At 39.8% G+C, this 23,194-nt stretch overlaps 1 protein-coding gene across 8 annotated transcripts in view; it reads left to right on the plus strand.

Moving 5' to 3' along the window:
• Nucleotides 1-23,194, plus strand: part of TNRC6A (trinucleotide repeat containing adaptor 6A) — a 96,713-nt gene that overhangs the window by 36,107 nt on the left and 37,412 nt on the right. For 7 of the 8 annotated variants that reach the window (XR_005528777.1, XM_039234405.1, XM_039234399.1 and 4 more), the window contains one exon: nt 15,492-15,890. The exons of the other annotated variant lie outside the window; for it this stretch is intronic. Coding sequence is in view for 6 of the 7 variants with exons in the window: in XM_039234405.1 (XP_039090336.1) it covers nt 15,492-15,890 (399 nt within the window). In the remaining variant the exon portion in view is untranslated. The remainder of the gene's footprint in view (nt 1-15,491; nt 15,891-23,194) is intronic. 8 annotated transcript variants of the gene reach the window in all.

Genomic DNA, 23,194 nt, shown 5'->3' on the forward strand with positions numbered 1-23,194 from the left:
CCTCTCTCTTTCTCTCTCTAATTCTTAGTTCTAGCCTTAGAGGGTTTTGTTTTGTTTTGTTTTTTTGTTTTTTAAACCAAACACCATTTCATTGCTTAACTCCATTGCTCTGGGGAATGATCAAAATATTTAAGATCTATTAAGTTGACCACATTGTCAAGTCATATTGGAGACGTCATGATAGCTAACTTGGAGCACCTGCTATGTGTCAGGCAGTGCTTTATATTTACTTCATTTAACCAAGGGAAATATTCTAAATATTTAGTCACTAATAATGAATGGTCACCAATGATTCAGAACACATACTGGAGCAGTGTCCTAAAAGCTTCCTTTGCTAAGAGTAATGTTAAGCTGTCGAATTTGGGAAAATGTGTGGGACTCAGGGGAGGGGCCAGGGCAGCAGGCTGGGAACTCTGAGGCTTCGTGAAGTAGGATGTTGAAAAACTAATATGGGAGTAGGGCTCATCAGTGTGTGTGCACAATATAAGCCTGCATTTTCTCCCTTCAACAGCCCTATGAGAGTAGATAGTATTGTCACCGCTTAGAAGTGAAATTGAGACCAAGAAAAGTAACTTGCCTGTTGGTTATGCAGCTGTCGAGTGTCTGAGCCAGGATTTGAGGACTAACTCTAGTGGGCTCTCCTACTGCTTTTTCTTTGAAAACAGCCCTGTATTTACATGGCAGACAAAATAGGAATGCTACACCATTGCCTATGCTTTAATAATATTCAGTGAATGAACTAAAATAATGGATGTTTTAATGTTTATTTTTTATTTTTTATTTTTGAGGGTAGGGGGAGAAACCAAGTGGGAGAGGGACCGAGAGAGGGGGAGACAAGGAATCTGAAGGGGGCCCCAGGCTGTGAGCTGTCAGCACAGACCCTGATGTGGGGCTCAAGCCCACTAACTCTGCGATCATGACTTGAGCTCAAGTTGGACGCTTAGCCGCCTGAGCCACCCAGGCATCGTTAAAGCAGTGCCTGTTTTAAAAATACTCCAGAGAGATCTTTTAACAGGTTTTATGGTATTTCCCTGAGTACAGAGAAATAAATAAAAAATTGTTATCACCAGCATAATTTCATGAATCAGGACGGATCTGACATTTGCAGTGTATAAAGTGGTTGGCTTTTCAGGAATCACTAGAGAAAGGTCTGAAATTGTTTACTTTATCTTTGTTGATGAAAAAGAATAAGAGTTTTGAGGACCAAGTAAGAAGCCAATTTTCTCAAAGCTTTCATCATGTGTCAGACCTCTGCACAGTGAAAATGAATCCCTTTCTTGTACAAAACTTGACTTCTAATTAAGCTTGAAATGCCTGCTCCAACTCCTTTATTAAGGGGGATATAAAGAGACTTTGACCAGAAAACGAGATAGCCTCCATGTGGCGCATTCCTTAGAAGGATGGAGAAAGTGTCTTCTGAAGAGTTTGGGTGATAGTGAAGTGCCTTCTTTTCAGCATGCTCATTGACTGGTAAAGTTGATAAAGTCATGGGACACAGTTTAACTATAAATGAAGAATAATTGTGTGGTAACCCATTCTCCCAAAGTTAGGATCCATAAAGTGTCATTGGTTTGTTGTTGTTGTTCTTGTTTTGCTTTTTCATTTAACATTCGTGAAATATTTATTGTGTGCCAATCCTGTTTTGTGTACTGTTGTCACTTGTGCAGGACAAAACCAACTCTTAAGTCCTTGTCCCCACTGTGTTTCAATTCTCGTCTTTGTTTTAGTGTAGTAAAGGTAAATATATTTACCTGTGCTCTCGGCTTATTACTTCATAAGGTCTTAGGTTTCTCAGTCACAGTCCTGTGGGAATGAAATTCAGGACCTTGGTGGCTTGGCCAAGAATTCCTGTGCTGCTCCTGACAGGAGAGGCTGAGACCCAAATCGATGTGACCTGAAGTATGTCTCCTGACCTGACCACACAGCAGCTCACGTGGGAGTGGAAGTGGTGGGGCTGTTATGGTGAGGAGCGGCTGCCAGTCCCGAGAGGCTGGGCTGCAGCCGCTCAGGTGCTCCTCCCCTCAGCACACCTAGGACTGTTTCTGTCGCACAGGTTGGGAAGTCCCGTTAGGATCGGGACTTCCATGCAGTGTTTTTCCCCATAATATATATAGTAGAAACACGACTCCTGTGTTACAGGCAGGTATTAAGTCACAGGGGCAGACCAGGTTCTGATCCCAAATGTGCCATGATGGTAACTTTTTTTTAAGGCAGATATGTGCTGACCTCTTTGTAGGAGAAGCAGGTTTCTTGCTGGTGAAGAATTTATTAATGGCAGTGGTGTTTCTTCCTATGGGAGATACCTTTGAGCGTTGTAACTAACTCTTGCAGCTCTACACTAACTGAAAGGGGGAAATGACCTGCTTCCCAGAGAAATAGTAAAATTACTCTGTTTAGGTATATCGAAGCCACCGTTTTTCCTTTTCTCCTGTTCAGAAAGAGAAATGATATATATATACATTTATACATGTAAATCTAGATTTCTGTGCTCAGTGAGGTAATGAAGGATGCTAAGGACTCCTTTTTGCTTGTAAGGTAAGGACCATTTTATTTCTAGCCAATTTAGATATGTTTGCTTATAAATACCAATAAATTAATTAAAGTGAGTAGAAATGAAAAATTTTGTAACTTTAGATATATGTGGTAAGGCTGGGGCAGAACGAAGATGGAAATAGGAGAAAAGCAGAGATTCGTGCAGTCAGCAAAGCAAACTAGTGTTGGAAGGTAGATTCAGGGGCCATTGGTCCCTTAGTTGTTGGGAGGCTTGTGGGAGTACCCTGAGGTTGTGTCCTAAGCCCTGAGAGTCTGCCTTGGCAACAATTAGGTCTTCAGTTTCAAAGGAAACAAACCAGGAGGCCTCTGGTTTAAATTTGGAGAAGTCAGGAGAGGTTAGCTTTATCAGCTATGACCAGGTAAGAGAAAGCTCCAGACTAGCATATAACACAGCATAGGTCGTAATTTGCACTTTTATGTTATTTATTTAGTTCTAATAAGAGTAGAAGTTGCGCTTCTGAGTGCGTACTGAGTGCGAGAGCGCTCACTGCTGTAGCCTTAATAAAAATGCACTTAATAAAATCATGTGTAAAGACAGCATTTGGCCTGAAGCAGGAAGTATTGAGTCTTCTACTGAAGACGATAATCTTGGAATTCTAGCATAAATGCAGCATAGTGTTAAAAGTCCAGGCTTCTGAGTCAGATAGCATTGGATTTGAATATTGCCTTTGTAGTTCTTATTTCTGTGACCTTGGGCACATTTCTCAACCTTTAAGCCTCAGTTTGACTCAGTTAAACGGAGATAATAATCCAGGCTACTTGATATTGTGGAAATGGAATAATATAGAACACTAATCATTGGACCAGAGGTTAGTAAATGCTGAGTATAGACATCTTATTATAGAGACTTTTGATTTGCAGCTGTCAGATTAGACTAAGCCCTAATTAGTGATTTCCCTATTTTCAGAGTTTGATTTTGCTCCTATAAGTAAAAGGAACCTTAATTTATACTAGGAGAAACATTGGTTTGGGGGTCCAATTTGGTTTCAAATTTCAGCTCTGTTGTTTACTAGATGTTTGATCATGGGCAGCTTTCTTCTAAGCCTTAATTGCCTCATCTGTAAAATGGAAATAATATTTCAAGTTTATAAAATCCTGAAGATAGACACCAGCTATATTGCCTGGCGTCCAGCTGATACTTGGTAAATTTTAATCGCCACCACTGTGGTTATGCTGATACTTGGTAAATTTTAATCACCACCGCTGTGGTTCTGCTGTACCCTGGCAGTCTCTCAAGTCTCCAGACACCACATACTAGCAGTTTCCGGGTCAGTTCAGGGCTCCTCCTCACCTAGACGATGATTTGCTTTTTCCTCTCGCTAAAGTAGGGCCCAACCCAACTTGGGTGAATCACAGGGCAGCGTCTCTGCCGTAATGCAAGTATGTCCTGCAAAATGAGAATGGGGTATATAGAGTCTTTATAAATCTGGCAGGCCAAGATTGGCATTTTATTGCTTTGATTTACATTTGTTTATTGGTAAAATGGAATATCATATGTTTAATTAGTTGTGCTTTTTTCATATTACAAATTACCCGTTCTTGTTCTTAACCTGTTTACCTCTTGAGCCTAGAGCTTTTGTTATCAGTTTACATGAGCTCTTTGTATAATACGCTTATTAGCATTCTGATATATTTGACGGAAATATTTCCAACATTACAGACTATATCATATATTTGAAGCTGTTCTGAGGATGAGATACAAGGCAAAAATACCTAATTTTGCCCAATACTGGATCCTGTAAGGGGATATATATATGCAGAGGATGCAAAAATATATAGTCAGAAGAAGAAAAGCAAAATTAAATAACTTTTATACTCTTAGCTTGAACTCTGGCCTTAAATTCTAGTGACTCTGTTAACTGTTGCCTTAAACCAAAACAGTACCTCTTTTCCCTCTGGGGTAGTCAGTGGGAGGGGAGAGAGAGAATGTATCCCTTTAACTTGTTTCAGAGGACAAATATTTTTCCAGTTTGCCTTTTAACTTGGAATAAACACACACACATACACTCTTGAAAAAATAAGTTACACTGCATAATTTTATTTGGTTAAACTTAACAATTGTTTAATTGTTTAACTGTTTTTAACGTTTATTTGTGAAGAGAGAGAGACAAAGGTTGAGCAGCGAAAGGTCAGAGAAAAGAGAGGGAGACACAGAATCCAAAGCAGGCTCCAGGCTCCAAGCTGTCAGCACAGAGGCTGATGTGGGGCCTGAACTCACAAGCCATGAGATCATGACCTGAGCCGAAGTCAGACACTTGACTGACTGAGCCACCCAGGTGCCCCAACAATTTTTTACCTTTTGATTACTTGACTTTTATAAAGCCTGCTGTTTATCCAGATTTAGAAAAAATTTTGCTTGTTTTCTAAAAGTGTTTAAAAGTGCCATCACTTTATTAACTGATTTATCTGAACTTTAATTTTTCTAATTAAAAAAATAAACTAACCATCCTGTATTTCCTACATAATTTGTAATCTTCAGTGATTTATGACAATTTCTTTATTGCATAAATTTGGTGACCCTCCCCACCCCTCCTTTTCTTTTTTTTGAGCTTCAGGGTGTTTGGGACTTTTGTTGTTGCTCCTGTTACTAACACCTGGCGGAGTTGTTAGGTATTCTCCTTTTTTTTGAGTCACAAATGGAAGTCAGAAGCTCTCTAGATGTTCATACAGTATCTGCCATAACAGTGTTCCAAATTTACTCAGACGTGAGAACCACATGTGACACTTGTTTTAAGAAATACAGATTCTGATCTGTGAGGGTAACGAATCTGTTTTTTTAAACAAGTATCCCATAAAAGCTGTAGTTAAACAGATTTAAGGATCACTTCTAGAATTTAAGTTATGAAAGAGACTTAGGGGCAATCTGACTGGTTTTTTCTTTGAAAGCACGTACATCTACCGGAAAACCCCTGCGTCGTCCCCGTTCTGAATCATACATATTTATAAGAATCTCCCGTGTTTATAGGACAAGGTTTGGTGGATAGATTAACTAGAGATCGTGGAAGTACCGTGCTGTGAATGTGGTGTGGATGTCCTCTGGCTGTTGGACAGGGTCTGTACTCTAGAGCAGATTGCTTAGGCTGGAGCTGAGGGTTGTGTGGGGGCACATCAGTGTTGTTTCTCTTCGTGTAGTAATGTGACGTGGGAAGTGTTGGAGTGGGAAGATCAGGTTCCCTGAGGGGCTGGCAGCGGGTGCTTCCCTGAGACTCAGGAGCATGTACGCTTCCCATTTCTCTAGGGTATGGGAAGCGAATTACAACTAAATGAATTCAATTTAATATTTAATTCAAATTCAGTATTTAATTTTGAATTGTTTATGGTATGTTGCTGCTTGGTATTTTCCCTTACTTTAGGAACTTTTTAACAAATACATCAAGATTTGTTTGTACCGGTGTAAAATATAAATACAACTTGTTATAGTTCATATTAGTTTTAAGTTTTTAAATTCTCAAATAGCCATCTAGTTCAGCCTACTCGCTAAGGATTAACAGAGGCTAATGGATTGGCAAGCATTCAGGTATTTCCCAGGTTGACTAGTGGCACTTGAAACTGCAGCCCTTTGTTCACAGTGAAAATTCTAGCATTTACGTTTGTGTGTATCAACTGAAAAGCCAGACTTGCCCATTCTGTGCCCTTCAGTGCCCTTCAGCGTTCTGAACTAACTGAAGTCAGTGTAGGACAAGGAATGTGTATTATACAGGGGAAGTATAATATAAATCCTCTAGGATGCTTATTAACGAATAAGAGGATTTTTATAGTAGTACAAAGTTTGGCCAAGTTTTAAATACATTTTATTTATGGTCTCAATTTAATAGAACAGAACGCTCTTTGCATTGTTTAACCAGCTGGCTGCTTGCCCCCCCCCCCCATCCCTCTTAAAATATAAGTATATGGAACTTGAGTTATTGTGCCTTAGATACAAGGGAAGTTGGCGAGCAGCACCTCCATCGCAGTTCAGTGATGCCGTGCCTTTCTTCACTTCTGCGGAAAGCTCTGGAGAGGGAAAGCTATGGAGAGGGAAACCAACAGAAGTTGGAAGTCCCTTTCTGTAGGATTTCCTGGGGTAGAGAATTTTCTAATCTGTTTAGGTTTTTCTTCAGGTTTGTGTTCTTTGAAACTCTGTGTCCCCTGTGACATTGCTGCTGCTACTGCTAATCAGGAAAACAAGAAGAATTGATTTCACCCGTATGTGTTTGCTCTTCCTCTGATCATGAGGCAGATTCTATTGAAAACTACCGTATTATTTTAGCACGGTAGCTAGAATAATTGATTTGAGAGTTTAGGCTTAAAGAAATTATACTTACTTACTGGAAACATTGTCAGTAGGGAAGAAAGACAAATCTTGTATCTGCTGTTGCCTGATGAGCAGTTACAGTTTAAATACACTGGCTTGTAACATGTTGGTTGACTTTTCTTCCAGAAGTTACTTTACTTTGTGATTTTTAAGAGCATAAAATCATTTCCTATAATGAAGATTCTAAAGAATGTTTATAGATGACATTTATTTTTTAAAATACTGTTTGAGCAAGGGTAAGGATTTTTTTTAACCATCAAGCATTTGGAGTTGAGCCTAATTATTGACAACTAGAAATGTTAATTTCTGGAAACTCCGGCTTGTTGTTAGTACATTTTTATCCTGTCAGTTATACCTACTCATACTTGTTTGAGAAGCTAGGAAGTTTTTTCTCATTAAAAAAAAAAATACTTAGGAAAATCCTGGAATTTTGCTCTTATGTGAGAATGACATTTTCCAGCTGAGGAGCTTTTGTGGGTACTTGGCATTTGTCTTCGGAGAGCTGAGCTGAGTCTTTTCCTTTATGATGATGTATACTGAGGTTAGGCACACATACTTTAGGTAAATTTGAAGTTTGCCTAAAGAAATCTTTAAAAGCACTGTGTATTTTATAGATGCTTATTAAGTATTATTTTAAACTGGTAATTTCAGCTGTTTCAATTCCTTTAAGAATTCAAATGCAAATCTGTATATGGTTTCTATGTTTTGGAGGTCAGTTTAATATTTCATTCTGTTAAAGTGAAATCATGTCTTAAATGGCATTTTTGTATATACTATGGCTGCTGTTTATGCTAGTATTTCTGGAAGATTTACAATGTAGCCAGTATGAAGACTCATACACAAAGCTAAATTACAGACTTTGGAAGGATAGGACTGAAGGAAAGTCTTGAGGTATTAAGATTTGTTAATTCATGTTTTGGGGAGTTTGGTAAATAATTCAAGATACTGATGACTGCATTGTATTTAAACGGTTGTTTCTATTAAACTTGTAGATAGCCACTAGGAAGTTCACTTATTTACTGTTGTCTGAAATTTATTCACATGGCATTTAAAATGTTAAAGATTAAAAGCAGTAAATATTAATACAATTTTAATTATTAATGACTAAGTAAATAAGTAAAAAAATTTTTTTTAACAAATTTAGAACTTGGTATATTTAGGATTTTGGATATTAAATTATCTCTTACCTAGTCTTGGTATTTTACTTGAATGTAGAACAATTGCTGTGGGTTTTCTCCCCACTCCTGTTAATAGACTTATTTTTTAGAACGCTTCCAGTTTACAGAGTGATAGCACACTTTTGCATAAGAAATATCAAAACACATGAAAGTAGCAGAAGTTAGTAATTGTCACATTGGTTCTTTCATTTTTTTGCAAAGTGGGAGGTCTTGATTTGGAGCACGATTTAGGAAAACGTTGGTTTAAATTCTTTGCACAAGTGTAATTTTTCCATTTAAAAATTTTTTTTAGAACTTGTTGGTTTCTGGGCCAGTTCATAATTTTGTCTATCTACTTAAACTGTACAAAGGACTGGTTGGGTCACAGAATGGCAACAAAATGTAAAATAAAAAAAGTTTTAGTGGATATATGTATTTTGTACTGGCCAAATGAAATTCCTTCAAAATATTTATTGGTATTGTGGATAAAATGATGTGGTTAATTGGGGTATCTCCCCAGATGAACATTCATATTTACTGAACTTGCTCTCTGGATGCTGGTTTTGGGTTTTTTGTTCATTCGTTTGTTTGTTTAGAGCAGAGATTTTTTTTTTTTTTTTTTACATTTATTTTTGAGAGAAAGAGAGCACAAGTGGGGGAGGGGCAGAGAGAAGGAGACACAGAATCTGAAGCAGGCTCCAAGCTCCAAGCTGTCAGTACAGAGCCTGACATGGGGCTTGAACTCACAGACTGTGAGATCATGACCTGAGCCACCCAGGTGCCCCTTGCAGGAGAGATTTCTTTTTTCTTTTCTTTTCTTTTCTTTTCTTTTCTTTTCTTTTCTTTTCTTTTCTTTTCTTTTCTTTTCTTTCTTTTCTTTCTTTCTTCTACAAATAGTTTATTGTCAAGTTGGTTTCCATATAACACCCAGTGCTCATCCCGACAGGTGCCCTCCTCCATGCCCATCTCCCCCCTCCCCCACCACACCCATCAGTCCTCAGTTTGTTCTCAGCATTCAAGAGTCTCTCATGGTTTGCCTCTCTCCCCCTCCCCTACTATTTCCCCCCTTCTTCTCCCCCGCGGTCCTCCGTTAATTTCCTCCTAATCCTCCTATCTGTGCAAACATATGGTATTTGTCCTTCTCTGCCTGACTTATTTCACTCAGCATAACACCCTCAAGGTCCATCCATGTTGCTACACATGGCCATATTTCATTCTTTCTCATTGCCATGGAGTATTCCATCGTATAGATAAACCACATCTTCTAGATCCATTCGTCTGTTGATGGACACTTAGGCTCTTTCCATGTTTTGGCTATTGTTGAGAGTGCTGCTATGAACATTGGGGTACGTGTGCTCCTATGCATCAGCACTCCTGTATCCCTTGGGTAAATTCCTAGCAGTACTATTGCTGGGTCCTAGGGGAGTTCTATTGTTAGTTTCCTGAGGAACCTCCACACTGTTTTCCAGAGGGGCTGTACCAGCTTACATTCCCACCAACAGTGTAGGAGGGTGCCCGTTTCTCCACATCCTCGCCAGCGTCTCGAGTTCTCTGATTTGCTCATTTTAGCCACTCTGACTGGCGTGAGATGGTATCTCAGTGTGGTTTTGATTTGTATTTCCCTGATGAGGAGGGATGCTGAGCATCGTTTCATGTGTCTGTTGGCCTTCTGGATGTCCTCTTTGGAGAAGTGTCTGTTCATATCTTCTGCCCATTTCTTCACTGGGTTGTTTGTTTTTCGGGTGTGGAGTTGGGTGAGTTTTACCGGAGAGATTTCTAACTACTGAGTTATTCAGCAACATACTAGCCAGCTACCGTCATCATCTTTAACTCTTTCTACTTCTCTTGATCATTCTCTCTTTTCTTTTCCGGTTCTTGATTATTCCTCCAGTTAAATGTCAGTGTTCCACAGTGTTTCATCTTCAGTATCATTCTGTATTGTTCTTTGGGTTCAGTCGTGTCACATGCTGACAGTTCTTTAGTCATTCATTCAGCCAGTAGTTCTTGGTTGTGCATAGTGCTTGGGAATGCCCGTGATATAGGGAAGGAGAAAGAAGGTGGCACTTAAAGTAAGCAAGCAGGGTTGAGAGATGCATTAAGAGTTTTGAGGGGAAATTGCTTGTCATAAAATGCTTTTAAGATTAGCAGAACCTGGGTAGGGGTTGGGGGGCAATTCATTGTTTCCTAGGAAAGGTGGACAGAAAGATTTTCAAGAAAAGTATCAAGGATGGGGGCACCTGAGTGGCTCAGTCAGTTGAGTGCCCAACTCTTGGTTTCAGCTCAGGTCACGATCTCACAGGTTTGTGAGTTCAAGCCCCATGTCAGGCTCTGTAACATGTGGAGCATGCTTAGGTTTCTCTGTCTCCCCCTTTTTCTACCCCTCCCCTGCTCGTGTGCTCTCTCTGTCTCTTTCTCTCAAAATAAATAACATTAAAACAACAACAAAGAAAAGATCAAGAATTTTAAGCGCAAAGAATATCCTGAAAAAGAATGGTACCTTTTGGAGTATTTGCAGATTCTTGGTGTGAGAGAGAAGGATGTGTGATGATGTAATGGGATATGAATCTGGAAAAATTGTGGATCAGAGCCATGCCAAGGACTCTAGATTATTTCTGAAAGCACTTTAATGATCCAGATAACTTGGGACAGAGAGAGGAGAGATATGGGGAGGACAGTCAAGATGTAAGCCACAGGGACCAGTTAAGAGGTTTTTGCAAGAGTAAATTGAAGGAGGGCCTAAGTCACAGCAGTGACATTGGAGATGATAAGGATGCATTTGAATTCTATCAAAGAGATGATCTGTTGGACCTGTTGTTCCCAGAACATGGTGGGATAGGGAGAATTTGAGGAAGAAATACTTGCTTGAGTAATAGTGAGGCCATTTTAAGAACTCTGTCCTGCCTCTCTGGCTGTCCTGCTGTTAACTGCTCTGCCATCAGCTACAGGAGCCTCTCCTTTGTGTCTCGATGTTGCTTCTCATTCTGTTGCTCGCATGACTTTTCCCCACCTCTGTGCTGAATCCTAAGTTTATTGTTTAGTTCATACTTTTACTGAACATTAGAACCATATATTCAGCTGCATTCTACACGTGGATATTCTAGAGCAGTGGTTTTCAGAGTTTATCTGAGGACTCCCCAGAGGCTTTCCTAACGATAGGAAGTTTACTTGTGGTCTTCACTCTTTTTTTCTCATGAGTACATAGTGGAGTTTTCTAGAGGCTACATAACGTGGATGTCACAACCAATTGGATGCAGAAGTAGATGTGAAATGTACCTGCTTTCTTTTAAGCCCAGATATTAAAGACATTGGGAAAAATGTAAAAACAGTGCATGCATTTCACTCTCTGTTTGTTTTCAGAAAATATACATTCAGTGAAAATATACATTCATGTAAGACTTTCTTTTTTTTTCTTTAAATGCTTATTTATTTTGAGAGAGAGAGAGAGAGAGAGAGAATCCCAACATGGGGCTCAGTCCCGTGAACCATGAGAGGATGACCTGAGGAAAGATGAGCCAAGCTATGTGATGGGATATAGTTTACATTTGGAGTTCTGTCTTTTTTAATCCCCGGCACTATTTGTATTTCTTTTTTCTCCCCATTATTTGGGATTACTAAAGTTTTGTCAGACTTCCTGGTAACAGTGTTGGTGTTCCATTTTCTGCGGTGCTCTTCAACACTTTAAATAGTATTAGACTTAGAGTTACATGTTTTTTAAAAGTATTCTAGGGGGGAAAAAAGGCCAAATGGCAGTATTGGTCAAACTGTCTGAGCTTGATGGGTGACTTCATAAATTCTTCAATTCTAATTACTCTTTAATTTTCTTGCCTTTTTCAGGGTCAGAGTTAAATTGCTCTTCCATCATTTCAAGTTATTTATAGAGTTGTGCCTAAAGAAATATCTTCATTTTAGAAAATCATCTTATTTTTTTCCATTTTAAAAAAAGTGGTTATTTTTTTTCATAAAGCCACACCTTAGAGTCGTTAGTTTACTTGTAGAGTCATTATTTTCTCCTTTCATCTCCACTAATTCCTTCCTCTGCTTCCATTTAGTTCACTTTTTAATTAGAGTAAGATGCTTTTAATTCATTCTTGTTTGTTGAAAACAGTTAAGGCTAGGAATTTTTCTTTGAGCACTGGTTTAGCCATATCTTAAAGTTTATTGTGTGTTTTCTTTTCACTAGTATTTTCTTGGTAACCTTGCAGTTTTGGTATTTCTTTTTGAGCTCAAAATTTATTTAAGCCAGTTTTATATGATGGTTTTGTTGTTTCGAATGTCATTGCATTGTAATCTAGAAGTATCATCTGTATTTTTCGTACTTTTTGCGATTTAGTGATGTTTCCTTCAGTGCTATATGGGGTGTGTGCATGTGTACTTTTTACACTGTTCCACTGGTATTTGTCCAGAAAGGTGTTATCTGTTTTCAAGGTAGATGATTTTGCTTTTTTTCCCGTTTTCTGTCTCCATTTGATGTACATGTTTTGGTATATAAAGTTTCTTTAGCTGTTTATATTTTTTAGTTCATTTCTTTTATCAGTATGAAACATCTTTTTTTTAATAATGGTTTCTGATTGAATTTTTTAAAACCTGACATTAATATTACTTTTATGTAAATTTTGTTAGCATTTCTGGTCATATATCTCTATACTTTTCCCCCTCAACTTCCTGTATTGTTTTGTTTCAGGATGATTTTTGCAAAGTACACTCCTTAAGTTTTTTCCCCCATAACTAAAGAGCTTTTATTAATAAGTAAATTTAACTTATTCATGTTTATTTTGATTACGATATTTTGGGGTTTATGCTTGGCATATTAGTTTGTATTTCATATTAACTGCAATTCTGAAATAATTCTTTTTATTGCATTTTCTGTATCTTTTGAATGGATTGAGTTTTATTTGCTCATTTTTTTTCTCTTTTTATGCTTTGGATACTTATTGACATAATTAACCTGAATTTTAACTGCACAAACACACTAGCCAAAATCATTCAGTAATTATGTCTGGTACCCAGCAACCCCGTCCTTACCTCCCTACATCCACACACAGTTAACTTCTTTACTCTTCATAGTACATGTCCTATTTACATCTGGGATTTCACTTCAGTTCAGTTTTATGATCAGTAGTTACATTTTCTTAATATTTTTACTGTAAACATTAACTTCTTCTGACCCCAGAAATGAGGGCCTATCTCGGCTTTATTTTCCCCATGACACTTTACTGGTAAGTATAGCAGCTCTCTGAATTGGAGGTATGGATGGGGTCGCCGGGTGATAGGCATAAGTAAATACTGCTTCTGAATTCCTGGTCACTTTTGGCGTTGTGTAAGGTTCTCCTGCATTATTCACGTAGGTCTTTCACAGTGTTTGCCTGTAGCTTATCTTCTAATTCCTTGGATATATTAAAGAACATTTTCCTTTTGCTATCTCATATAAATAATGTTGGGGTTTTAAATTGTTACAATCTTGTCTTTTCCTTTTAGTAATAAAATGACAGGCAAGCCTGCATTTTAGCAGCGGAAAACCGTATACAAAATTACGTTCAGTTGCCAGATACCATGCTGAACCTGGTACTAAACATGCAAAGGTTGACTTGGAGTTTTTGTGTTTTTAATGATTTCATAGTCATGTTTACCTTTTTTGTTTGTTTGTTTGTTTCAGAGGTACTTTAGAATATTCTATGCCTTGTTTTCCTTGTGCAGAGGAATATACATTATTGGCTGGTTTCTGGGAGCATTAAATTATCTGGGAGACAAAAGTTTCATATATGACTTTATATATGACTTTCATATATAACTTTGTATAGTAGACCTAGAATGTACTTGGCTCAAATTACCAACGCAATGCTTTTTGGTTGCCTTCAAGAACGGAGGGGATTCAAAGCAATAGATGGAATGTAATTTTTCAGTGCAGTTCCTTCTGAATGACAATTTGCTTGTATTACTTTAGAGGAATCAAAGTCACACTTGAAAAAATGAGAGACCAGATCCTGTATTTACTAGTGACGTAGACAAACTCCACCAGTGACCCAGAGATAGAAGGCAGTTACTGAGGCCAGACCTACGTAAAGGAGACTCTAGAGCTTTGGGGGTGTGGGTAGGGTGTGGGGGGAGGTGGCTACTGGAAATGGTACCGATGACCTCCTTTATCACACTGTCATACACATTGTAGGCATTTGACAAATATTTCCTTTATTTGGCCCACAGAATGGCTTCTGTTTGTTGAGTTATACATTGTGCTGGGTACTAGACCAAGACTGCCTGCACAGGCAAGGTGAAAGACACAAAGATGACCCAGTTCTGTGGCGGCTGTTCTAATTGCAGGCCCGGAGCTCTCAGCCCTTGGGCAGCATTTTCTCTGAGCATCCTCACTAGTCACATGGAGACATTTCACTTTATTTATCTGACAGTGGCATCTGTAAAGATGCATTGAACTCTCACAGAAACATTAAATGGCTACCAAAGTGTAAGGTGGTATTGTGCCGATCATTAACAAATATCCACCGTTTGTATCACCTTGTACTTGGCGCTCTTTAAGCAGTAACATAGTTAACTTGAGGATAGCTCTGCAAGGTATGGGTGTTATCCCATTTTACAGGGGGGGAGCACAACCTTGGTCACATCTATACAGCTTGCCCAGCACTGGGATTAAAACCTGGGTCCATCTAGCACCGAAAATTCATATGCTATGCTGCACCTGGGTAGTTTTAGGGACTGGGTATATCTTCATTGGCTTAGGTCCTTTCCAGCAGTTTGTCTACTTATTTTATCTCTTTTTTAAGAGTCTAAAAATACACTGTTTATAATTTTAGATTGTTCATATAGTAGATAAATGGCTATTTCTCAGATCTGCTTAAGAGAGATTATCTGTAATTTCTCTCATATTGATTAGTTTCATAGATTTCATTCTGTTATCTTTGTATTCACTTCCCCGTTCTGAGTTTGTCCTATTTGATCCAGACTTTACATTTTAATAACAAAAAATATTGTTAACTTTGCCTTTTTGTAAAGAAGCTGTCAGGTTGTTTTCTATCCTTTCTACCTGTTCTTGTGTTCAGTCTTTCAAAGATGAATAGGGACCAAACACATTACAAATGAGGCAGATTAAGAACAGTTTCCAGAGAATTGGGGATTCTTTTAGGATTAACAAAATTCGATTCAGCATTTGTTCTTGAAGCTACTGTGAGTTCCCTAGTTGCACAATCAGGTGCTTGTTCTCTGATCAGTATAGTATGGGACTGAGCTGGTGAGCATGAGCTGTCCAGGCCAGGGGGTGCTGATGGTGTCCATGCCTTTATTGGAGAGGTAGTTAGCAGAAGTAAAATTTGGCTCTCTCCTAAGCAAACCTGAGCCGGTGAGTGAGGCTATCCTCGCGCACTTGAACTTTCTGTTCTTTTAGGGTTGTTTTTCTTAGTGCCTTTTTACTTAGATGGCTTACTGTGGAGGTACACTTTACTGGCTAATCTTTTCCACCCCTTTTCTTTTGTTGGGATTAGTGCCAGAACAGATAAAGCCCAGTGTAAGCCAGCCTCAGCCTGCCAACTCTAATAACGGCACTTCCACAGCAACCAGCACTAATAATAATGCCAAGCGAGCCACAGCCAACAATCCGCAGCAGCCGCAGCCGCCGCAGCAGCCGCCACAGCCGCCACAGCAGCCGCAGCAGCCGCAGCCGCAGCCACCACAGGCCTTGCCTCGGTATCCTCGGGAAGTACCACCACGATTTCGCCACCAGGAACACAAACAGCTTCTAAAGAGGGGTCAGCATTTTCCTGTCATAGCAGCAAACCTGGGATCTGCTGTTAAAGTGTTAAGCAGCCAGTCAGAAAGCAGTGCTTTAACAAATCAACAGCCACAAAATAACGGAGAGGTGCAGAACAGCAAAAACCAGTCAGGTGAGAGAAGGCATTTCTTACGAGACTCCCACGGTCCTCATTAGCAGCGTAGCAAGTGTATACATTCATGGCTTTTGGGGTTGTATTTGTGTCTGTCGGTGTCTGCAAATAAGAGTTTTTTCCCCAGTCATGAATGGGGAACCCTAAAACATTTCCTGTAAGCTGACTGCCCATCCTGCTTTTTAAATGATTATTTTAATCACTGTCCTTTCAGGTTTTACCCATTTTAATATATAGCTTATAGCTTAAATTGATAAAACTGTAGCTCCAGTTGAGTGCCCTCTCCCAAGTGATGTGCTAAGCAGTTAAACACATTGCAATTAATTGTCACCAGCTCTGTGAGGCATAAGTTCTTATCCTCACTTTTTAGCAGAGGTAACTGAGGCACCAAGATATTAGCTGAGTTGCACAAGATCACTCCATTACCATGTGCCACAAAAAGACCGCTCCCCGTGGAGATTATATTTGGACAGCACATACATTCAGTTACTGCCACAGCTCAGTGATGATGGCAATGTATGTGATTGCAGTTTTCTCAAAGCTCTTTGTTTCAACATGTTCTGACGGGCTCTGACGGTTTGTCCGTTCATTTCTCGAAGCAGTTACTATAAGCCAGATAGAGACTTGAAGAGAATGAAGGTTCCCACACACGAAAACACTAGCATATACTGGTTATGAACAAGTTTCTAGAGCCAAGTAGACCTGGTTTTTAAATCCTGGCTCCACGTATACCAGCATAGATGACTGGACACGTTACTTAGTTGCACTACGACCCTGTGTCTCATCCCAGCAGCCTTTACTAACTGCCAGGGCAATTACTCTCTTTCTGTCTCTTGTGCTCCTTTATATACACCAACAACTCCTCTGCACATCATATTATGGTATCTCCCAGCTAATGAGGGATAGAGCTCCAATTCCAGCTCAAAGCTGTGCTCCACACAGCCATGCTGTACTTTGGCAGCGTACTGCGTGGTGCTGGGTAAGGAGGAAGAGGACACAGATGTGATCTTTCTAGCATAGGTGATCAGAGCAGCACATTATTACTGGAAAGGATACAAACTTAAATTACTACTGAGCTGATACTACTCCCCACCCCCCCACCCCCCAGCCGCTTATTACCTTGTGTGGGCTTGGCTACATCACTTAACCTAGTTTGACCTTCTCCTAATCTGTAAGTATGAACATTAGTGCCCAACCTGTATGGTTACTTTGAGGATTAAACTGTGTGATGTGATTTAAGCACATAGCTCAATGCCTCGTATTTAAGTACTGAATGAATTATCTTCCCCAAAACTTTTACAGAAGAACTTGTAGTCCTCAGGAAGAAAAGTCTGGTTTAGACATATTATATATAATGCCAAGCGGTTAATTTGGTTGGAAGTTCATCTGAGAAACCAGATTGGAAGCAGAGGTATTGAGTTATCAGCATGTTTTCTAAAAGTGTGATTGAAACCTTAGGAGAGGCTACTCACACAGCACATGCTCAAGTACCTACTACATGCCCAACAGTGGTGGCATTGGAGTTGACAAAATGAACAGAGAAGTGGGCCAGTGAATTTAGAAAATGGTATGATGTTGCATACACTTTTTCACTCTGGGAAATGAAAGAACAAAGGTGTTTTGAAATGGAGCAGTAGGAGTGTAAGAGTGTTTTTCTTAAAAATTGGTAATGGTCAGAAATTCCAAAGTATGACAGATGTGCATTCAGATGAAAAGAAAGCCTCTGTGAGCATAGGAAGAAATCTTCAACAGAGGCTGGAAAGGAGAAATATCCTGCTTGTTTCTCAAAGGACTTGCTCAGGGGCACTGCATGAATGTGGAGGTGGGCTAGAAGGCAGGAGGGTGCGGCCATCCGGCTGAGGCCTGGGACTCCTGTGAATGATGAAGGCAGAGTACTCTGCAGAGAAACCAGATTTGTGCTTCTCACTTTTTAAAAAAAACATTTGCAAACCCCCACTTACCAGCATGTCACATATTTACATTAAAACATCTTTGTAGGTGCTACTCAGAGGAGGAGCAGCCTTAGTCACATAAGAAACCACCAGGTGTCTGTGAACTAGGGAAGTCTTCTCAAACCATTAGGCCTGCCCTGGCCTCTGAGGGGCATTTACAACAGTAATGACTAACCCTCATGGGGTGTTCGCTGCGACGCACGCACTGTCTTAACACATTCAAGCCTCATTTTACAGATCAGAGGTTAGGGCAGTGGTCAGTGAAGAGCAGCGCGGTGCAGGTTGTGAGCAGCATGAGTCGCAGTCCACAGGCACAGAAGCTGTGTGTTGTGAGCCATGTGTAGTTTAGAACCTTGCGAACGTACTCTTAACTTTTCATTTTTGTATCTGTGTTTCACTTTTTTGTTTCCCAAACATGCAGTTAATAGAGTAGGTTTTACATGTTAATCAGTACATACAGTAAATAAACATACAGGTATTTGTTTAAAGTTTTCACGAAAAGATGAGGAGTGCTGGGCACGCCTCCCTCATCCTTACAGAACTCATTTCTCGTTTACTCAGTGCCGTCAGGGAGCAGGGATCTCACCCAAATAGGTACTTTATGAATCAGAGGTCACAGGCTAAGCACCTTCGCAGTCCTAGCAAGTAAGTGAAATGGAAGATGGAAAGGAGTAATGGGAACTGGGGTAATGTACTGAATTTTTGTACCCCGCCGGAACACCTATGCAAGTCTTTAGAACCCTATGCTGGGCAAACCAGACCATTTTGCAGGCTCAGCTGCCTGTTTGTGGCTGGGCCTCAGACACAGTGATGCTTTCAGTCCATGCCAGGGGACTTAGAGCCTTCAGGTATCGGGCTCCACTGCTGCCCAAATAACACTTGAATTTGGGGGACCTACAGGCCTTTATGTAATTAAGGATTTGGGGGGCGTTGATCCACCAAACAGGGCTAGCAGCAGTATTGTTCTTCCAGGGCCAAAGTGTTCCAACCCACACCCTATTGTCCAGCTGACAGTCAAAGGGTTAAACGAAGAGAGAAACAAATACCCACGTACCCTGCACCCACATCCAGCGGTGGTTCCCACCTTGACTTCACACGCGCATCTCCTTCCCTCGCATTCCTCTTTGCCTTCACGTGTACACCTTCCCCGTCATGTGCATACATGTGCACACATATGCATTCATTACACTTCATCTTTAATACCTCCACAGGAAGTTCCCCAAGAATAAGGAGAGTCTCCTGTACAACCATGATCCACTGCTATGCGAAGAGGGGATATGCTCAGCAGTATCTTGTAATACATAGTTCATGTTCACATTTTCACTGGTTCATTCAAGAATGTTGTTTGTTTATGGTAGGATATCATTTATAAAAAATATAAAACCTGCAAAACTGCCTTCCATATTGCTTAGAGATGAGTTCACATACAGCATTTTGAGTGGCTACCACTCGGTGACTCTCTGGGGAAGGGTGGAGATAAGATCAGAGAAAGGTGCACAGGACTTTTCTGTATTAGTTATTTCGTACAGGGTATTGTCTGCATTACCCTTTATAGCCTTTACTGCACTTGAGTTTTGTTTTGTTTTTTTTTGGTTTTTTTTTTTTTAAGAAATCTCAAAGTCATTTGAGGAGTAATGGGGAATGACCAAGAAATGGGGCTGTTTTATTGAAAAAGAAAACGTTAAGGTTAAAGTTTCCAGAGACTTGACAGATGAAAATATTGTCCATCCACCTGTGCTATTTACTGATTTTTCAGTGTGGTTCATGCCCTTGCTGTCCTGGAACTTCTGCTTTTTGCTCTCTACTTGCACCTCTTCCCCCTTCGTCCATAAACCTAGTTAAGCTTGTATCATCTTTTTAAGAAAAAAATTAAACTCCCAATCTCTTGAGGAATTACAGCATGTCTCTCCTCCACCATCTTGCAGAGTGGCCTATATTTGCACTCTGATATGTTACTTGAGTCCTCTGTAGTCTGGCTCCTGCTCACTTGACTAAAATAGCTCTTCCTAAGGTCACTGATCTTCTAAACAACAAATCCAGACTGAGTTTTAGTTTTAGTTGTGGTAAAAACCACACTTTTCCGTTTTTATCTTAGCAGACACCTACATTTTTATTGTTGATGGCGCCCTTCTGAAAGCTCTTGCATTCTTTCCCTTTTCTTTGACCGATTTGCAGATTTTATTCCCTCCCATGGCTTTGCTTCAGATCTCTCCCCAGTTTTAGGTTCACGTCTTCCAGATGTCTTCAGCTGATGTCAGGCCCCTCAAATTCCACACCTCCAAAATGGAACTTCTCATCTGGCCACATCCCCCTGTCTGTTTCTGGGTTCTATTGCTCAGAAGGTTGGCACCCCCATTCATCCAGCACCAGCCATCTAGAAATCTTAAACTCATGTCTCATGGGCCACTGGTTGTCCAGGTCTTGCTGATTCATTTCCCACACATGTCTCAGCTTTCCTCTCCCAGGGACAGCCATCACCACTGGCCCTGTCGAGGTCTGGAGCAGCAGCCCCGAGATTGTCTTGTATGGCTGTCTCCCCACCACCCTCACCTCATATCTCAAACCAGAAGCCAGCCTTGATCCCTGCATCACATTTGGTTGGTGGTATTGAAGAGAGGGTGGCTTGCAGCCCATTCCAGTCGAGTTTATTGGAAGACTGCCACGTGCACTCGTGTCCACATTGTCGATGCCTGCTTCCAGGCCACCATGGCAGAGTGGGTATCACAGAGATGATCTGGCTGGCAAGACTGAGAATGTCCACTAATTGGACCTTCATGGGAAAAGCTTTGCCAGCCCTTGGACTAGAGGCCAGAATAATTGAAAGAAACATTCTGAACTTTGTCCCTTGAGTGCTGTTTGAAGCTGCACATCTCAGGCTCTCATATTCCCAGTGATACGATATCATACTTCCCAGAAATATAACATCGAAGTACTGTTTACTTCTGAAGGACTTTCTCGTCTGGGGAGAATGAAGTCTTTAAGGCAGAAAGCACATGTTTAACTGTTAAATTTGTTATGTGCAATATATTTAATAAGAAGAATAAATGAACTTTCTTGGATCTAAATTCTTCTTGAGCAGATTATACCGTTAATTTACAAATCACTTGAATTATAGCCAGTCTTTGCTCTGCCCCCACATGTCCGCTTTGCTTTTGTGCACAGACACTAGGAAATGGCATCTTTCTTCTTCTTGTGGTGTGAAGAGACTAGGAGCTGGTGCTAGTTTGGATTTCCAGTGTTCTGCAGTAAAGCACGGTCTTCCAGATCTTAGTTTGCCTACATCAGTGCAGTGTGTACAAATTTGTGTTTTGCACCACTCAGTAAAACTCTGCTGCCCCCCTTCCTCGCACCAGCACAGGGTTTCACAGCCTCACTGTTTCTCTCTCTGTTTCCTGGAAAAACTTAACAGGATTGTTAATAAGGTTCCTCTAGGTTTATATTCTGGATCATTTGTGATGATGAGTTTTGGTTTCCTTAGCTGTAAGGAAAACATACTAAAAATTTGACCTCTCCCAATTCTGAAATGGTCTCAGTCTATGTGAAACGTTTTGGTTGCAATCGCTGAGGAATCCTGTTCTTCTTACACCTTTAGTTAAGACTAGGCTCTCCCCACCTCTGTCTAAGCAGCACATTTTTCATAACCAAAAGGTCCTTGGTAAACATTTTCCAAAATACTCTTTTAACTTAGGTTTTTTTGAAAGTATCAAATAGTTTCCTGATTAAAAATAGAATTTTAGCTAATAAATGCTGATGGTGTCTCTCATTTTGCTAAAATACATAGAAATATATAGCAAAAGACACATTTAGACCATTACCACCACCTCCAAACTATCTCATGACTAGATTCTGAGAAATTTTACTAATATTAAAGGTGATAGAATTTGTTTTGCAAAATCTATCCTGTTTGCTGGGGTTTTTTGTTTGCTTGCTTGCTTTTGAAGTATTCTGACATAAAAAGGCTTCATATTTTGGGTAAGTAGATCTATGTCCTTTCTTTTGTGGGCTTTTTGTTTTTGTGTTTGTTTTGCTGTCTTTTGTATAAAAAATTCTCATTCCTGATAACGTCATGGTTTCATCTTTTAACACATTAACCATATGAGATGACTTTTGACAAATTTTGTCTCATTTCAGGAAATCTTTTTAAAGTATTGAATATTCCTTTTCTCCTATTGATTTAAAATGCTAACATCTCACCAATTCTTGGGACTGTTCCTGGTTTACTATTGCTGTTCAGTCGAAGCTTAGACCCTTGGGCAGGGCCTTGCTGGTTAGCTGTTGCATGATCATGCGGTCAGTCCCCCCTCCACCCACCCTCTCCCACTCTGAGACTGTTTTGAATTCTCTCTCTGTTTTACATGAATCTTTAAGTCACTTTAACCAAGTTACAGACTCCTGCTAGCAGTTTCTTTTCATTGAATTAAACTTTAAGAAAGAATATTATTATATCTTCATATTCAGGAACAAGTTTCTCTACCTAGTCGAGTTGTCTTGTGTGGCCTACAATAAAATATAATCATAAATGACTTTAAATATTTTTGTTAGCTTCATTCCAAGTTGCTTTATGGTTTTTGTGGCTATTGCAGTTAGGATCCTTTTTCAATCACATCTTCTCATTGACTATTTCTGGTGTAGAGGAAAAAGTTAACCTACTTTGTTTCTTTTCTGCTCTCCTTACCTTTTTTTCTGGATCATATTTCATCAGTCAATACTTCCAGCACAAGGCTGAATATTAGTGTTGACGACACCTGTCCTACCTTTTCCCTGTCATTATGGGAATGCTTTTGCGGTTTCACTGTTAAATTCCAAGTCTGTTCCTTTATTTTCAGCTTAGGTAGTTTTGTCTAACATTCTCAATCTTACTTATTCCTGCTGTGTGGAAGTGGCAAGAAACACACACGCATGTGTGGAAAAACAAAAGAATGGTAACAAGTACTTTTGCTCTAGTCTTTGAGAAGAAGAAGAAGAAGATGATGATGGCTTGATTATTTGGATTTGGAGAAAAGTGGATAGATTTGAGACTTGACAATGTTTTGGATTTGCCGTGCACAGGAAGCAAGCAAGGAGAAATCTTAGGTTTTAGGAAACTTAAACTGAGATGAAGGAAACCAATAAAGAAGCAGGAACTTCCCGCCTCACCCCCCCACCTTTGGGAGGAGGCGCCTTTGGGGGAATGATTCAGGAATTAGCATCCTTTGTGAGTTATGTAGAGATTTAAAGTAAGCAGGTTGTTGTATGCTTTTTAATTTTGTTCTTTATGAGATTTATGAGATAGACATGATGGAGTGAAAAATGTGCTTTGGAGACAGGGCTGAAAAATCACAGTAATTGTCAATATAAATTAGTGATAATAAG

Source organism: Hyaena hyaena, unplaced genomic scaffold, assembly GCF_003009895.1.
Source record: "Hyaena hyaena isolate Hyena2069 unplaced genomic scaffold, ASM300989v1 scaffold_88, whole genome shotgun sequence".
NCBI classification, from domain to species: Eukaryota; Metazoa; Chordata; class Mammalia; order Carnivora; family Hyaenidae; genus Hyaena; species Hyaena hyaena.